Here is a 1583-nt window from a genome sequence, read left to right on the forward strand (position 1 = left end):
TATATATATAGTCATATTAGTCCACGTGTGTTCAAATAATAAAACAGAAAATAAGACAGAAAATAATGACGCAGAAACGTTGAGTTAGACAGTACAACACAATATAATTTATTTAGGAAACGAATATTTCGTCTTGTCCTCAAGACTCCACCAGCGTAACTGATTACAAAAGTTGGCAAATACCAGATCCAATGTAAAACAATAAACAGTCAGCGCTAGTATATTGCCCAGAAGACCCATTCTTAAAACCCTGAACCGGATAGCGTATTGATACGTTATATTTATCCCAAAGTAAAGTTATAAGAAACTGAAAAGGAAAGTGTCCCTAAAGTGATGTCCCAGTGTTTTGCCTTGGAGCATCCGAAATGGCATATTTCTGATAGGTTGTTTCTGTATTACGAGGATTCTCATAACAAATCAATCTGCTCTCAAAGGCGCACAATCACAATGAAATAGAGATTATCCAGGGGCTTCTGGCATTCTTTCTCTATGTGCCACCATATCCCTGTGCCTCTGGAGCTCTATGATCTCGATGTACTGACTGTAATAACCTGTGATTGTTTTTCTTAATTACACAGAAGCAGAGATTTACGATGGAGAAGAACATCACTGTGATATGCGTCTTTGCATTTTGTACTCTAATTGTATTGTTTTGCATAGCTTTTCAATGTCTTCCAAAGTGGATCAATAGAGAAAGAAATGAAATTAAAAAAGATGTCTCTAACAATGAAGTGCAATATGGATCAACATCATACCAACAATCACTCACAGAATTTACAATAGGAAGAGGAATTACAATGATTATACGACAAGGTGACATCACCGATGAAGATTCCGATGTCATTGTCAATGCTGCTAATGGTAGACTTCAGCATGGAGGAGGTGTTGCAAGGGCTATTGCTCTGAAGGCTGGTGAGGAAATCAATGTGGAAGGACAACAATTACTCGAAGATCGAAGAGGGGGTGAATTGAAAGTATCAGAGGTGCTGCACACTAGTGGCTACAAGCTAAAAGCAAAATATGTAGTACATGCTGTCGGACCAATGCGTGAACGTGAAGAGGACAAAAATGCATTTTCGCACCTGCTGAAGAAGACATTCCATAATTGTCTAGAATATGCAGACGCGAGACTTAAAGCTACATCGATTGCAATTCCATTGATAAGCTCTGGGATATATGGCGGAAGCAAGGATGAATGCGCAGACGCGTTGCTGTGTGCTGTAAAAGAGTTTTCACAGAATGACAGTTTTAAGACGGTGAATGAAATTCGACTCGTAAATATTGATGCAGAAGCTACTTATGCAATTATTGAAAGTTTTAACAGAATAACATAGTAGCATTTGCGTCTAGTGTTACTTAACTCGATACAGTACTTTGTGTTAAACTTAGAAACCCCTGAAATGATTTTAAAGGCCTAAGCCAAGGGGTGGATCCAGAATTTTTCAAACGGGGGAGGCGAGTGGGGGGGGGGGCACACTACATATTCAGAATAGATAAGAGGGTAGCGCTACTTTCAATATATGCATTGAAATTAAAAAAATTAGGGGGAAAACGGGGTGGGGCCCGTGCCCCCCCCCCCCGTT

The 1583-nt window shown here is 39.5% G+C and overlaps 1 protein-coding gene across 3 annotated transcripts in view; it reads left to right on the top strand.

Moving 5' to 3' along the window:
- The window catches only part of LOC117124384 (macro domain-containing protein lmo2759-like), a 2649-nt gene extending 1199 nt beyond the window's left edge, over positions 1-1450 (top strand). For all 3 annotated transcript variants that reach the window (XM_033270611.1, XM_033270612.1, XM_033270613.1), the window contains exon 2: positions 579-1450. In XM_033270611.1, the coding sequence (XP_033126502.1) occupies positions 594-1334 (741 nt within the window). In that variant the 5' untranslated portion in view covers positions 579-593 and the 3' untranslated portion in view covers positions 1335-1450. The remainder of the gene's footprint in view (positions 1-578) is intronic.
- Positions 1451-1583: the final 133 nt, after the last annotated feature.

Source organism: Anneissia japonica, unplaced genomic scaffold, assembly GCF_011630105.1.
Source record: "Anneissia japonica isolate Jap-2015-1 unplaced genomic scaffold, ASM1163010v1 scaffold750_len1593409_cov174, whole genome shotgun sequence".
In the NCBI taxonomy this organism is placed as follows: Eukaryota; Metazoa; Echinodermata; class Crinoidea; order Comatulida; family Comatulidae; genus Anneissia; species Anneissia japonica.